General features: G+C 37.9%; 1 protein-coding gene across 2 annotated transcripts; it reads right to left on the reverse strand.

The window, feature by feature from the left end:
- Positions 1-357: 357 nt before the first annotated feature.
- Positions 358-9,978, reverse strand: malb (mal, T cell differentiation protein b). Of its 2 annotated transcripts, none has more exons than XM_036550194.1 (4): positions 9,895-9,978; positions 8,359-8,526; positions 7,506-7,634; positions 358-641 (listed from the first exon to the last, which is right to left on the reverse strand). In XM_036550194.1, exons 1-4 carry the CDS (start codon positions 9,976-9,978, stop codon positions 567-569), a joined length of 456 nt encoding a protein of 151 aa, XP_036406087.1. In that variant the 3' UTR covers positions 358-566. The 2 variants fall into 2 exon arrangements, with proteins under 2 accessions (XP_036406087.1, XP_036406079.1); XM_036550186.1 differs by lacking the exons at positions 7,506-7,634; positions 8,359-8,526; positions 9,895-9,978 and adding exons at positions 1,160-1,282; positions 1,936-2,103; positions 4,676-4,808 and having other exon boundaries at positions 410-641.
- Positions 9,979-14,300: the final 4,322 nt, after the last annotated feature.

Genomic DNA, 14,300 nt, shown 5'->3' on the forward strand with positions numbered 1-14,300 from the left:
AGGCATGCTAAATGCATTCATCAAACATGAAGGCTAAAAATACTGGCTGATTGGCTGATTAAAAACACTCCTGAAGGTAACTTTTAAATTGTATACCCTTTATTAAAACATTACAATAAACAAATCATGAACAATATGTGCAATAGTTCAAAAATATACAAAATATATCCCATCAATATCAAAGAACAAGCTTGTACAAAACCACAAATTTTAACAATAACATGGGATAATCTCCAGATTTGTTTTGTCCAATGTTGTTTAAATTATTCATAACAGAATTTTACAAAAAGAAAAAATGAAATGACATCCTATTCTTTCAACTCTGCAAAGTTAGTTCATTAAAAAACACAGGCCTTGAAATAGCCATAACTGTACTGCATCTTTCATATTAATATTATGATTAATAAAATTATTTCCAGTTTTCATTCTGGTAAAAAAAAAAATCTATTTAGTTGGTTTTGCCATTTGAACAAAGATTTCTCAGAACAGGAGTAACGGGTTTCTCATTTTCCAATCAGACTCTCAGATCTCTACCATTCGATTAATCTGCTCCTGTGGAAAGATGTTTAGAAGGACTTCCATCTGATGGCAGACAAAATGGTGTGGATAAAGTAGAGCAGGGTGGCCACATATGAGAAAACCTGAAAGGGATCAAATCAAATCAGGCAATCAGTCACATGCATAGTGTGCAAACTTGTTCTGCGCAATGCGTCATTTGGTAAATGATGATTTGCATTACAAATACATACACTCACATATTAAAATATATAGATTTGTGGGCTATGCTAGTTTATCAGTCATTGTAGTGGACAACAAAAGACCCAAAAGAGCTGCATCACCTAAATTATACTTGTGTGTGGCAGAAACAACCTGGGGAATGTTTAGAATGTATAGTTCAGCTCAGAGGGTAAGAGCTAATGCTAGTTTCTGTGGGCTAAACATTTACTGTGCCCTAGAGAGAATGACATGGTAGCACATGTTACAGGTATCCCCAGCCACAATCCCTTTTTGTACTACCTTTGGCATGACTCAGCTGAAAGAGAAACCTATAACTTTTCAGTACAGATGCGTATATCCAATCCATAAGGTCACTGAACCAGTAGTAGGCAGTCAAATTATTTATTTGGGGGCACTGAAATTGGCACACTGAAATACGTACAACAGCAGAAATGTCGATCCGGTAAATCCTCAGGTCACCGCCTCTTTTGTCAAGGGTCACAGATGCCAGAGCGACCGAAGAGCTGAGGTAAAAAAATGCTGCCAGTCCATGATACGCAAAATCCTAGAAAAGAAAAAAAGTTTCAAAACTGTTATTGATGCTTTCCAGGCTGAAGCATTTGCTTATTCAAATGTGCTCCACTGTGCCATTATAATCTCAGTAACCTGAAGGCCATGATAAGCAATTCTGAGCCTCATCATTCTTTACTTGAATGGGAACCTAAATTGTTAAGTGTAATAAAGAACAGAATTTACTTAGCTATACAAGCTACCTGGCTTTTAAAACATATACATTTAAATTTGTATCTAACCAAAATAGAAAATATGTGATGAGTCAGCTTGTGTTATTGGAAAACAGTTTATTATTTGTGATAGGACTAACACAAATACATCCCTCACACACAGGTTACTCAAATGAAAAGTGAATGGAACAAGATTATTTCTTGTAGTCTTTTCCACGGTCTTAATCCATTCTTAATGTAACGTGCTCTGTCCTCTGAGTAGTGTTTCAAGGAAATGTCACATTCATGTTTGACCCTGTTTTTACATGTTTACACGATATTTCATTAATGGCAGAGAGACAGACTGATAAATAAACTTGTGCTCAAATTCATTGCTCCAAGTTGGACAAGCTACAGTATGGTTAGTCTGAATAGAGGCCTAAATATAGCAGATGTGTCTGCCTCCACTAAGACTCTGAAATAGCTGAAAGCTTACAGCTGCAGCCCAGCCACTGCTGTTCCGGTGTCCTCCACACGCAAAGATCATCATCCACAGGAATGTCATGACAAAGCAGAAGATGGACACAAACATCACCCATCCCAGAGGGTTGCTGGGGATGACGAGTGTTGATGCAACAAGGGTCCACACAAGTCCACCAAAAACCTGAAAGGCAACAGGAACATTCACATGAAGGAATGGAATAGGCTAAAATTTCTTGAATTTTGCCATTCCTCTGAATTTTTATGCAGATCAATCAATGTGGTAATAAAGATTAAATCTTTATGTATCAATCCATAGTGTTTTTACTTTCTTTGTGACACAAAGTTATCTTTGGGTCTTGACTTGGGATGGGCTAAATATCAATGTTACAAAAAGCAGGGTGTTGCCGTGCTCTATTCAACATGAATTCTAATGACATTCCAGAGGGCATATCAGCAGGCATGTCATTCTGCTTAGTGGTGCTAACAAAAATACTGTAACTCAACAATTTTGTCAATTTTTGTGATGCAAGTTAACTGGAGTGATAGAACTTACCAATGATCATTGGATCCCATTAGATCACACACATTTTCTGTATTGTTTGTTGTGCAAGATATTTATCAACTGGCACTAAATTACTCAATGTTACAAGAAGCCATGAGACACAAAAAAGTAAAAGTATCACAGTGTAACAAATTGGCAGTTTAAAAATCACTAACATTGCATTAAATGCATTAAAACACTTGTAGAAACTGAAAAAAAGCACAATAAATGCAACCGTAAAGATGTATATCTGTAACTAAGCTTGCTTACTTATTATCAGAGGACAAAATGCAAACAACAGATTATAAGTGAACAAACTGAAAATATTGACTGAAAGGGAGTGGGGAAAATGGGGAACAACTTAAGAAAAGGTCGACGGAAAAGTTCACTTGGTCATCACCTTGCGGCTGGAGGGTAAAAGTGCAGTACGAAAAAGCACATGGCTCATACAAATTTAATCTTTTTTGAAACCACTGGTTTGAAAGAATCACAAGTGAAAATTGAAAAAAATTATTAATAATATGGAAACCTTTTACAACTCTAACATCTATGATTTTTTTTTTAATTATGTAGATGCTTTTGCTACTTTAAATCGTCGTGTGGTTCTGTGACACCAAGATGTATTGTTTGCGTCGAGATTCTGACTTCTCTATGCGATATTAATGAATGCATTATGTCAATGATCAAAATCCTGAGATTATGCCCTTATTTTGTGTAACATAAATACAGCATTGTACCAAATTATATAACTATATATATAAGCATATATGCAGAAGAAATTCATGTGTTTCCCTGCTCAAGGATGTAGCATTGCCCCACCCTAAATATGCAGCTTTTTGTGACCGAACCAGTTACTTTAACATTACTCAGTACAAAGGGCCTCAGGCGTCATGCCATGAGAACAAACGAGTGAAGATTACACAATACAACCAGATCTCAGAGTATTGTTGCGAAATACTATGAGGAAAACACACGCGTTTTTCTTTCTGAAGAAATGTAAAAACCACACAGCCACCATCACCTCAAGGTGTCACTAAAATATATGTTGTTTGCGAAACAACACTTTGTAGGCTACTGTTCCCCTGTTTTCAAAAATGTCTCCCCGTGGAAAAAAAAAGTCCAATGACAATATATCAGGGTCAATGGAATGATACATAATGCTTTTATAACCATTTCTTGAAAACCATATATGTACTAAAGTAGCCTATGTTATCTGCTCTCTCATTTGCCAAACCGAGAGAAAGGTGCGTGGGGATGTCATGGGGAACTAAAACCGAATAGCAAACACCTGTTTCTACTTTCACCAAACTTTTGAGTGAGCATCGTAGTTTTCGATTCTACCAAGCAAAGTCTTCCATGCATGCGTAAAAATAAAAAGCATGATAACCGAATTATGTTATTAGTGTTTCGTCCACGCTTTATTTTTCTGTGTGCAAAGTAATTATGATTTCAAACAGAATACTAGACCAACGGAGGCACATAATATGTTAAACTATCGATTCATACCAACAGCCGAACAGTATAACTTTTATCAAGATTTTAAATATCCGACTTCCCAAACAAGGCTTTATCATTGCATATTCCGCTGTTTATGCATGTACATCACACAATAAGTTTACTCTGACCCCTGTCGGAATCAAAGACCTATGAACATTCCATGTTGTTTTGGGGAACGCTGTGTAATAAATGAATTTATTCTTCACTGATCTTTTTGGGGGTAATGAGAGAAATAATTTTAACGCATTCTGTTTTCTACACAATGCTGACGGTTTTATAAATGAAATAAGATTTGGATTTGCTCATAACCTCCGAATTTATCCCTGTATTGTCTGTAAATAAAAGGCAAGGTTCGGGTTTTTTACATTTCTAATCTTGCACAATCTGCCTTACGTGTTTGATTACTTAATGTAAAATACAAGCATGCAGGTGTAAAATGCAAAATGTTGTCGTCACTTCAATTACATAGTTTTACATAGTTTTTTTTTTTTTTTGGTGATGAACAATAATAGAACACAATTAATCAATCTACTCTCAGCTTGGAGAGGTTAGCAATTAACACTCACACGTGTTAAATTCAAACAGTTTTAATGTCCATGCTCTTAAATGGTCCCGTGCCTTTTCCTTAGGGAAAGACATTCAGTATTTCCCGTTCAAGCAGTTTTAAGATTAAAATTCACATGTCATACATTTGAAAACCGTGGCGTTAACTTACTAGTTCAGGAATGTAGAAGATATCAGGAATAGTCGTGCATATACCAATGCCGCTGGGCAAATTTCCCATATGCTGTGCTGTCGTAGATGCCATGACTGCACTCCTTACTTTCAACACCTCAAATGAACTAACGGAGAAGCAGGTGCTCGTTTTGAAGAGATGCGAATACCTGAAAAACCAGCTCTCCCATGCCGATACCTTCCCCCAAGACACACCCTGAAAAATAAAGTCAACTTTTGTGATTAGGTTTCCCACGACTGGCTAGCTGGAATGCTACAATTTTCACCCTTGCTGAAGCGCTTGTTTGTCACAACTTGTTGTGGTAACCGCGCCTATGAATTTTTGACAAGTACCGGTACCGTATCCCATTTTGAATCCCTACTGCAAACGTAAGGTGTCGCAGAAAATCTCAAATTAAAAAGCAAGGTAGAAGTTTGAAATTACTTGTTTAATATTGTTTCAAAGGTAGATTACCCAAGTAACACATTACAGGTTGATGGTCGCTTGTTGTTGTTTCAACAAATTAGGTGGAATTTGTGAATGTTCCTTTCGCCTAGCCAGTGTGCGGCTACTGTTCAAAACCTTCAAGAGGGTTTCATTTCGTTTTAGGGTTAGATCATGATGAACACACACAATTTATTTCAAAACAAATGTGATGTTTTCACGACCAGAGTTGCTGTCTCTATTCATCGAACAGAGAGGAATTTTTCTGGTTTATTTTTAAAAATCAATGTACATGTTTCAGTTACCTATTAATGTAAGAGCCAGTTCATATTCCAGTTTATAACATAACGAAGCAAGCGCAATGTATTTGCTCTCATGTCGCCTGATATGCAAATTGTAAGGCAGAAAATACTATTTAAGATCACACTGTGAATTTACTTGAGTGAAGAGTCAGTTATCAGCTGAAAAGCCAATAGAGGAATTAAGGTGGGCAAAGCAGTTCAAAATGTCCCGTATGCATGGTCGAGCAAGGTGTCCAACTTCAAGACTTTCAGGAGGATTTCCATCTTGTAGCAGAGAAAACTGCATGCAGAGCGTAGAACAGGGTAGCAACATATGACATGACCTGAAAGGGAGTGGCACAATCAAATACAGGAAAGCTGAGTAAGAGAGGCTGTGTGAGGAAGCAATGAAATTTAAAAGACAATTTCATCACACCTGTACTTAAGCACTTAAGATCAAAACTGACACAGATTTAGCAGAAAAGATATTTTAACTAATCTCTAATCTGCAATGATTGTCATTTTGGAATGCCAGGGTGGGGAGTCAACACTCTGTAATGGCTCAATATGTGCTGTGTATATAATGTACTCATAGTCATATTCTTCATAGTCATAGTCTCATAGTCATATTCCTCATAGTCAAGTTCCATAAAAAAAGATAAGCTCAAGACCATTTTTTATATTTTGGTCAAATAAATGTATATGTAAACATTTGAATTCTACCAAAACTTCAAAGAGCAACTGTACAGTAACAACTGAATATTTTTAATCCAGTTATCAAATTAATTCACACCAACCTGAGCTGGAATACTCCTTAGACTTTTGACCACAATGTAAGGACCCTTCCCTGCCATAGACTTGTATGAGGTTCAGGCACTTTTCAGGAGTGGATTTTAGCCACTTCTTCAGGAAAAATTTCTACAGTATTACTTTAGAGAGATTGGTTGCTGCCTGTGAACTGCTTTTAAAAGTATTCTGTTGGCCTGAAATCTGGATGTTGTGCTTGCTTCTGTAGGAGATTGATTTTGTCCTCCAACCTGTTACTAGCTGACTTTGGTATATGTTTTAGGTCATTACCATGCTGGAATATCCTTTTTTTTCTACCAAGCTTGATCTTAACAGACCTCCAAAATATTCTGGTAAACATTTGAATACATTCTTCACATGATTCTGAAGAGGGAATCAGGACCAGAAGAATTGACCCGGAAGCAAAACAGATCAACTTGGAAAGGATGATGTTCCACCAATTCACTTAACACATTTCTTATGCATATGTCCGCCAAGCTCAATTTTTGTTTTATCTGACAAGAAAACATAGTTCTAAGTGTCAATATGACAAATATGTCAATTTGACAAATCAGCTGTGTTTCTTTTTTGGTTGTGGCTTCCAAAGATGCTTTTCCTTTGCAACTCTGCCATGAACATTTAGTTCATGCAGCCACTGTGGATTGGTGGATCTTTCAATGCTGATGATCTTGGGCATCCCAAACTTTCTTTATGATCTCTAATCCTTTGGTTTCAATTTGCCTTCAGAATCACTTGTCAGCATGTTTGGTGATTTGGTGATTTTTCCAGTATTCTTTTCCCAGTTAGGAACTTCATGCCAATAACGTTGACTGTCTTTATGATGTTCAGTGGCCATTTAACTGAAATGGGAATAACTTCTAAACGATTTAGCGCTGGACATAAACTCTTACTACACCTGATGGTTGCACGGGTTTTTGAAGCCTCTATGAAGGTCCAAAAGCTTCTTTTAAGTTCCACATCATGTAATTACAGCTTTACATGTATATGGTTCATTAAGTAATTAGAAGGTGTGAATATATTTGATCATAGGGTTTATTTTTTTATAATTTATAATTATATATTTTATAATATATAATTTTTATAACACATTACATATTGCTCTGTGTAGTTTTGATAGTGTTAAACTATTACTATAGTGGTTAACTATTATCAGTAAAAGTAGATGATCTATCCACTCTGGCAAAAATACAAAGTATTTGTATTTGTATATATTTGTTATATAGTTCATATTGGATGTTAAATACAGTTCTATTGCTACATACACACCATTACATAATAAAAATAAATATAACACGTACCACTGCAGCAATGTCCTCTTGGTAGGACTTGAAGTTCAAAGAATCATTTTGTAATCGGATGGTAACATTAGCAAGGGCCACAGAGGCACTAAGGTAGAAGAAAGCTGCAATAGCATGATAGGCAACATCCTGAAAGAAAGCAAAATGAATTTATCTCAACTGCTTTTGTCACTCCCAAATACACATTAGGGAGTAGTACATAGTACATATATAAACATGGAATTATAGTTCACCTTGTTTTTCAGCCTTCTTTACAAATGGAAACACAGTTTCACTCACATCTACTGTTTAGCAAATTATTTAGTTAGGGTCTCTGTCTCTGGCAATGGCATTATTACCAGAGGGACTCACTGGGAAAGACCATGCACTTAAATGACCTGGCAAAAATCACTGCAAATAAATACATTTCCATATTGGCAATTCATGTGTGACAGCAGTTGCACAACTTAATTTCTCAGTTTATACCAGAAAATCTACATCACGTCAGACCAATACAGCTGTTATACAAAATTGCAGATCTAAGCAGAAGACAGAATGAGTAAATCCATGAAAAGGGAAACCCAGCAAGTGCCCGTGCATGTTAAATATGTACACTTCTTCGAATCAAACTGGACTCGAGCTGGAGGTGTCACTTCAGCTGTGTTACAATATTCTCCTGGCCACAAGGCATAACAGTGGCTAGGGAACTGGCATTGTAACCTGGAGGAAACCGCAGGTTTCAGTCTGGTGTAGAGCATTGTTGATCTGCCCTTCAGCAAGGTAAGCAATATAAATTACTTCATCGAATGTCTTGTAATCTAAATTGCTCCATCAAATATAAATAGAGAATTTCGTGTAATAAAACAGGTCTTACCAGCGTTGGCCATACACTGCTCTTTTGGTTGACTCCACTGATGAAGAGGAAGAACCAGAGAGTTGTGAAGACAAAACAGAAGACAGACACAAACATCACCCAGCCTTGAGGGTTATCCATGTACACCTTTGTGGAGGCCACTAGGATCCACACCAAGCCTCCAAACACCTGAAATAGCCATTTATAACATTTTGTGAAATTACATGCGTGGCAGATTTCTGTGAGTTATGGTGGACTGCTCTGTGCATGCACAAAAATGTGATTTGACAAGTCATGTGAAAAAGCCCTACTGTAGGACAACTAGTACATTTTACCGACAAACACCTTCTCATTTGTTGTCAAATGCAAGATTGTGATTTTGTTTTCTGTCTAGCATCTCGTATTACACCAGCTATATATGCTTACAATGCACCCACTTTATTTCCACTTAAAACTTGGAAAAATAAGTATCTTTTTTTATTCCTTTAAATATCTTTTTGCTAATGGCATTTCAAATACCAAGAGGAATGAAATTGTCTGGCCCAAAAATGGACATCTCCCAATGCAAATGTAACCTGCATCTCTGGTTAAGCGGCATATCTTCAGTCAGTAACCTACGTTCAATGATTTCCCTGGGTCTGTGCATCACAGAGAAATGCCTCTGTGAATTCATCACAACTGTGACAAAAGTGACATTTGACAAAGTAGACATCATTTTGTTCAGGAATGAGTCTCAATTATTTCTCATGCTACTGAAAATTATTACCCAACACTAACTGTCTATCCTTCTCACCAAACCGAACAGGCTACACAATGATTTTGCTGTCAGAAAAGACTGTAGATGGTAGCATTAGATTTCTTTCCATCCCAGCAATGTCTTTGAGACAACAGTATGTCTCACAATGATTTTCATGTGAGAGTCCACTGTAAACATTGCAGTTTTCCTCTTATTAGTTATTAATTTTATTAACATGACTCATGTTTTAGCAGCCACCCATACAGAGGCCAACCTATTGTTATAACAATTTTACATTTCCTGGAGTAACTGAAGTAAAACTTTTCACTCCAGTACATGGAAGCAGTGTCCCCCAATCAGCAATACAATGCTGTAACCAATATTCCCCCCTGCTGTTTGCCGTGTGTCAAGGCAGAAGTAATTTGTAACAAGGATTATCTGACATATTCTCATTTGTTACACTACTTCCAGGAAGCACCAGGTTGTGTGGATGCTCCTCATCACTGTATTGTAAGAAATGATGTCTGTTACAAATGAACAAGAGTTCATTTCCATCAGATGGATCGTTTAAGAAGATACTGTGTCACACTATGTCATTTAAAGGCTGGCTTTGTATCATAAATTTGTGTCAAGTGCAAAATATTCTGTTTAACTGCTACCAAAATGTGTGTATTTCAATTGAAAGAGGACCATATATTCCTCATATTCCCAGTCTGCATGCTCTGTAGGACATGAAATATATGATTCATGCAGACCCAGAGCCATATAATAAATAGAGCCATGACTCCTCTGAGATTAAATATTATGGTTGATGTACTTACAAACTCTGGAATGAAGAAGACATCTGGCACGGTGGTAAATACCCCGCAGCCACTAGGCAATGTGCTGCTGGATGATGTGGCCATATTCCCAAATAATGTGTGTGTTGCACCGGCACAATCCCCAAGCTGAGTGTTGTGCCCACCGTCCCCGCTTTTGAGGACATGCCATGACCTCTCCCATGTCTGCTCCTCCCTCCCTTGCCCTTTGCTATCATTCTATTCAAATGTGTGCAGGAATCGAAATGCATGCCTCCAATTGGCGGCTCTCTCGACAGTCAACAGTAGTGGTTTGCTAAATCTCCATGGCAGTCAATAGCATGTTTGCTTAATGGTTTGCATTGAAACAGAAAAACAAACAGAGAAGTGAGTAATTGTTCCTCAGCCGAGGAGATGCTGTCAAATATGGAATACTACCAATACAACAGGCAGGACTGTTGGCAGAGAAACATTACACAGAGGTACCATGGTGAAGTGACTGCAGTAAGTGGTGACTTGAATTTGAGGGTGCTTGTTGGGCCTAGAGTGAGGCTGAACCTACTGGTCGTCGTACCTCACCAAGAGAGATGATAATGCAACAGCTGAGATGAGTAGTGATACCTCCTTAAAGTAGACTTGTGAGACTCAAGTCTTTGAGTGCTGCTAAGAGCTCAATCTCTGGTTCCTATGCATTGCCTGTAACTATGCGTTGCCTGTCTGCCATGAAATGAATCAAGAAACCTGTTTACAGGAACTTACATAAGACAAATGATGTAAAATAATGCAACAAATCATAGCAAAGAGGAATAGTCATGAAATGACAGTGTGAAACAAAATATAATTTGCCTAATATTTAAATGTGGTAAACGTGGTCTTTCTTTGTTAATTGTCCAAAAAAACAGACAAATATGGTGTCTATAGCAATATGTCACATCTTTTACATCCATCATCCTGCTCTGTAATTGAAATGTCAGAATTGATTGTGCCCACTACATCATCTAAGTGTCAGTGGAGACAGTAGGTCCAATTCAATGGTTGCTAGGCAAGACTATCCACCGCCATAAACAAAACCCATTGTCTGAACCTTGACTCTTTGCGGCATCTTCGGTTTCACAGTGACGAAATCAAGAAAATTGCACTTGACCTTTCACACAGACCCGCAGCAAACTGGTCAAAGAAGTGCCCTGACTGTAGCTGCTTTCTTTTTATTGACCTTGGGGTGGATGTTCATTGTTAAAGGGTTCTCCACAGACTCCTCTTTGACACCCAGCCCCCATTGCCGTGTTTTCAACCTGTCTGGTGTCATTACACCTCCAAGAGCTTTACTGGTGGAAAATGTCGCTGAAATTTATAATTCTATTTGGTCTTGCACCTACTGCTTTAAATCTTCATCTAATATTTGCACAATGTCTCAGGGGTGTGTTCACTTGATAAATGTTGAACAATATTTTTTGGTAGCACATGAGGTGAAGGTACTTGCAGGGTTGAAGTCTGTATATTATGCTGGTGTACTTTTTAGCTAGAGATGTCCCTGCTCATCATTACCCAACAGTATAACACTGTGTCAGTGGAGCTTACCCAGTTTTGGATGAAAAGCTTGTTTTGTTCTCTTACTTTGTTTGTCAATGACTACATTGCCTTCTACCTTGTGGAATGGATCCACTAATACTATGAGTGAAGCTTTCTTAAGGTACATCTTAGTTGAATAATATCACCTTCGTCTCTGAGTAATAAAGAATCTCAAGAGGACTGACTTTCAGATTTTCAAAAGCTAGGTAATCGTTGATCTGCCACTTAATAAACTTGACAAGTTTTCAGTTTTTACATTTACGTGACATGGCTATCAGCTCTTAACTGAGCTAATTTGCAATGTAAATATGAAGTACTGAATGTGTGTTGGATCATAAAATGAAGATGATGCTGCTATGGATGGTCATGATCATGATGGCAATGATGGTGATGAAGGGTAAGAATGAGTTTGGTTATGACGCTTTCAACAGACATGGATTTTACATCAGCAAATAATTCTGCCATAAATTCCTTTTCAATTCAATGCTTCCATGCCAGAATCACACAGCTCACACAATTTTCCAGGAGGTCTGTGGAAATTGTCTTCAGTGCTGCTGAATAGATTTATACCCTGACAGGGAGAAAGTTCTGTAGCCCCTTGGTGCTGAAGTATTTATGCAATAATGATTTAATGTTCCTTAAACTTGAACATCAAATATAGTTGGAGCGCTGTTAAGACTACTCAAATCTTGTGACATAATTGAGGCTTCTGTTGCCATTTTGGTAAAATTTATGATGCTCTTATGATCGAATTTTCATCCAGTATGATATTATCTTGTTTGCCCCTTTGAAGAAAAGACCTGTGGTCTCACTCCTGGCATTTCCTTTTTTGAAGTTTTATAATTATTCATGATATCAAAAGGTATATTGAATGAGCCTTACAGCAGATAAACCACGGCTGGATCACAAACAATAGGCAGTATTATTTGATGTTTGGGCAAACCAGCAGCAGTAGCCCTTTAACTCAACAAAGGCTTTCTTTGTGAGAGGTGGTAGTCAGCATTTGTATTTTGTGAGCATACAAGTCTACCCTTTTACCTTCAACAAAAATCTTGAAAGCAATAAAGCTTAACAGACCATGTTTATAGGCCTGCTGTGCAACGTCTCTGTGGATATCAAAATAAGGCCAACAAGGAAAACCGTCCACTTGAAATGTGATGCTTATCGAAACCTGTGTTTGAACTGCAAATAACAAGCTTTGCAGAGGGAAGCTGGAATGATTTCCTCAGCTTATGAGGAGCCCTTCAGGGGACAGATATGTATCAAAACCTGAACTGCATGAATGCTTCAAACTGACCCCATGTACTGTATGCGGCATCCTGTTCCAATTAATGAAGATGCAGTGGTCCTCTTGCTCAGCTGCATGTGGTGTAAAGTGTATCTCTGGGCTTAATCTCCATTTCTGTTTGATAACAAAGTGGTCACATTCCAAGAGACTGGTGTTCACTGCTGCCAAAGCTGTTGCACAGATATGGGTCCCGATAGCCAATAAGCCCGCTACACACTGAGTAAACAACAGAGCCATGGAAACAACAAATTCTGGCAGGGGAGCACCATGCTACAGCTAAGCTCTTTAGGATACACACCTTAGACAATCAGATGTGAAGATCTGGTTACAAATCGAGCCACACTATACTTTGCTCTCCATGGGAAATCTAGTCAACACTGCTGGTGGCAGACAATGAATGTGTGTCAGCATGGTGTTAGATTCCAAAGCACTGTTAGATGAGAATTGTAAGGGTTATTTTGTTTTTCCTTTCAACAGTTACTTGCCACGTACCCTCATTGGTAATACATAGATTAATATTCATTATCAATGTAAAGAAACACATTGATCAGCAACAAGAACAAATACCGAAGGACACAAATGCTACTGGTTTGTGATGGGATAATAAAATTGGAGTACTGATTACAGAAAAATTAAAGACATTATATGCTATTTCATAGCTTTAACTCAACATGTCTTACTACGGCAGCTTTTATTGTATCCGCAAATAGAAGACCTTATATCATAGTGGGGGTAAGGTGCAAGTTCCATTGTAGCTTGCACCACTGCTATACTTGAATGGTAGTCTGACAACACTGAAGGAGAGTAAAGGTGCAGCATCATAGACATACACTATCTAGAAGGATCAAATGTTCTGTGGTGTTAAACTGCCCTGTCTTAAATAGAATCCTGAATGGTTGCCCACATAATAATGAGCATCTGCACATTCTAAAATCAAATCCATTTTTATTTTGCATATAGCTTATGTATACGTTCTCAAGTGTTCTCATCCATTATGGCTGCCCTGCTCTTACACACATTTGTCTCGGCTTGTCAGTGAGAGGAACCATTCTATTAATTCTGTTTCTACAGTCAGCATTGCTTTAGTTGAGGCTCGAGTTTCTCTGGGGCGGGAATCAGAAGTGGGCATCTGTTCCCGAACTGTGGCAGGTCACATTCCATCCTTGCTCCCTCCCCTCTCTGTCACCTAGGTACAATGCTGCTGGGTAGCTTATCTTACAGGGTCCAATTTCCAGTGCACAAATGTAACCTGATCCCAGAAAAATACCAGCTTTCCTATGGTACAGTATTGTCTGATATTTGATGTGCGGCTGAGATAATGGCTGGAAATGTAGGCAAGTCTTTTCAGATAGTTTCATGATATTAGATAGTATTATGCTTTCGTTTTTTTAATGGGAGCCAGAATTTTTGTGGTGCGTCTACTCAATTAACAGTACATTTGAGAAAAAATGCCTTGCTTTTATAAGAGATGCTCTTCTGTTTATAGGGCTTGGCATCTTGTGAATACAAGGGAAACAAGCATTCATCTTGCACTGATGTGAATATTACTAAATCACTGTAAAAGCATCCAAGG

This window comes from Megalops cyprinoides, chromosome 1 (assembly GCF_013368585.1).
Source record: "Megalops cyprinoides isolate fMegCyp1 chromosome 1, fMegCyp1.pri, whole genome shotgun sequence".
Classification (NCBI taxonomy): domain Eukaryota; kingdom Metazoa; phylum Chordata; class Actinopteri; order Elopiformes; family Megalopidae; genus Megalops; species Megalops cyprinoides.

Coding starts and splice junctions, on each gene's coding strand:
- malb (XM_036550186.1), bottom strand. CDS start 4,768: ATGGCATCTACGACAGCACAGCATATGGGAAATTTGCCCAGCGGCATT. Junction 2,104..4,675: donor TCTTCTACATTCCTGAACTA/GTAAGTTAACGC, acceptor GTTGCCTTTCAG/GTTTTTGGTGGACTTGTGTG. Junction 642..1,159: donor GGATCGACATTTCTGCTGTT/GTACGTATTTCA, acceptor GATCCCTTTCAG/GTTTTCTCATATGTGGCCAC.